Source organism: Rhincodon typus, chromosome 7, assembly GCF_021869965.1.
Source record: "Rhincodon typus isolate 14 chromosome 7, sRhiTyp1.1, whole genome shotgun sequence".
Classification (NCBI taxonomy): Eukaryota; Metazoa; Chordata; class Chondrichthyes; order Orectolobiformes; family Rhincodontidae; genus Rhincodon; species Rhincodon typus.
Window position 1 is genome coordinate 96,791,787 of NC_063338.1, and position 2,321 is coordinate 96,794,107.

At 44.6% G+C, this 2,321-nt stretch overlaps 1 protein-coding gene across 1 annotated transcript; it reads left to right on the forward strand.

Moving 5' to 3' along the window:
* Positions 1-5: 5 nt before the first annotated feature.
* On the forward strand, positions 6-1,470 carry LOC109927068 (C-X-C chemokine receptor type 1-like; the record flags this gene model as incomplete). The annotated part of the gene is made up of 1 exon (XM_020526963.2): positions 6-1,470. A coding segment is annotated over one exon (723 nt), but the record flags the coding sequence as incomplete, so codon positions are not given.
* Positions 1,471-2,321: the final 851 nt, after the last annotated feature.

Below are 2,321 nucleotides of genomic sequence, written 5' to 3' on the forward strand. Positions count from 1 at the left end.
GTAAAATTATCAGCATGTTACAGGAGATTAACTTCTACAGTGGGATTTTATTGCTGGTTTGTATCAGTATTGATCGCTATCTGTCCATTGTCTACGCTACACAGGCCCACAAGCAGCGGAATCCATTGATAATGAAGCTTGTTTGTGCTGCACTTTGGATGGTGGCTATTGTCTTGTCTTTGCCTATTCTGTACAAAGGTGAATACCATCTAGAGGATTTGAACAGAAATCTATGTTATGAGCTACTTGATGGTGAATCAGCTGAAAAATGGAGAGTGATCACTAGACTTTTGCGGCATTTTATTGGATTTCTCATCCCATTGGCTGTCATGGTTTTCTGCTACAGTGTGATAATCCAGAAACTGTATCAAACGAAGGGATTCCAGAAACATAAAGCCATGAAAGTTATCATAGTGGTGGTGTTGGCTTTTCTCATTTGTTGGTTCCCACACAACATTACTGTGTTCATTGACACACTGATGAGGGGTAAGCTTATTGCTCAGACTTGTAACATGCGCAATCATATTGACCAGGCTTTGTCTGCAACTCAAATCTTGGGATTTCTGCACAGTTGCATTAATCCAATCTTATATGCATTCATTGGGGTGAAATTCAGGCGTAACCTGATCAAACTCATGGGTTCAAAAGGAATCTTTGTCCAAAGTGAAACATCACGTGAGAGATCTGCACCCGCCTCTGTCTCTGAATTAATTTCAGTCAACATATAGACTCTTTAGTGGCAGGATTATGGTTATCCCAACTCTATCCTCCCATGAGCATGTTTTCAGCAGGTGGTGCACACAAATATCACAGGTTATTCTTTTCCCACTCAATTGGTCCTGCCTTGATCTCCATAATAGTGTAAGTGGGTAACTGTTAAAAATGACAGCCTGAACGTTATTTAAAAAAAAATTCTTATCAGACAATTGAACTTGTTAACATGCCACTTGAATCAAATATTACATCGACCACACTGTAATATCAAGCTATTGCTTCCACAACTGTCACTAACCTCACCTCATCTGGGGATCTCCCCCACCACGATTTCCCATCACAGAGCCCAGCCCCGCCCAGCCCACTTTGATGTTCTTCTCAAAATCCACAAACAGGAAAGCCTGGGGAGACCTATTGTTTCAGACTCTTCCTGCCCCATGGAACTTATTTCGTCCTATCTTGTCTCAATGTTTTTTCTCCCTTTTTCAGTTCTTCCCACTTACATTCACGATTCTTCAGATATTTATGTTGGTTTCAGAATTTCCTGTTTGCAGGCTCCAGCCACCTCCTCTTCACTATGCACCCCTTTACACATTCATCCTCTATCAGAATGGTCTTACCGCTCTCCGCTTCTTCCTTAAAAGAAGGTCTTAACCATCTCCATCCACCAGCGTCTGCAGGATTCCCAGCTTCTGGCCTGCTCTTGTAGACATTGTGTTTATGTGGTGAGTCCAGTTGAGTTTCTGGTCAATGGTAACCCCCAGGATGTTGATAGTGGGGGATTCAGTGATGGTAACACCATTGAATGTCAAGGGACAGTGGTTAGATTGTCTCTTATTGGTGATGGTCATAGCCTGGCATTTGTATGGCGTGAATGTCACTTGCCACTTATCAGCCCAAGCCTGGATTTTGTCCAGATCTTGTTGCATTTGAACATGGACTGCTTCAGTATCTGAGGCGTCATGAACGGTGCTGAACATTGTGCAATCATCAGTGAACATCCCCACTTCTGACCTTATGATGGAGGGAAGGTCATTGATGAAGCAGCTGAAGGTGGTTGGGCCTAGGACCCTACCCTGAGGAACTCCTGCAGAGATGTCCTGGAGCTGAGATGATTGATCTCCCACAACCATAACCATCTTCCTATGTGTCAGGTATGACTCCAACCACTGGAGAGTTTGTCCCCTGATACCCATTGATTCCAGTTTTGCGAGTGTTCCCTGATGCCACACTCGGTCTAATGCAGCCTTGATATCAAGGGCTGTCACTTTCACCTCACCTCTGGAATACAGCCCTTTTGTCCATGTTTGAACCAAGGCTGTAATGAGATCAGGAGCTGAGTGGCCCTGGCAGACCCCAAACTGGGCGTCACTGAGCAGGTTATTGCTGAGCAGGTGCTGCTTGATAGAGCTGTTACTGACACCTTCCATCACTTTACTGATGATCGAGAGAAGGCTGATGGGGCGGTAATTGGCCGGGTTGGATTTGTCCTGCTTTTTGTGTACAGGACATACCTGGGCAATTTTCCACATTGTTGGGTAGATGCCAGTGTTGTAACTGTACTGGAACAGCTTGGCTAGGGGAGCAGCAAGTTCTGGAGGACAAGC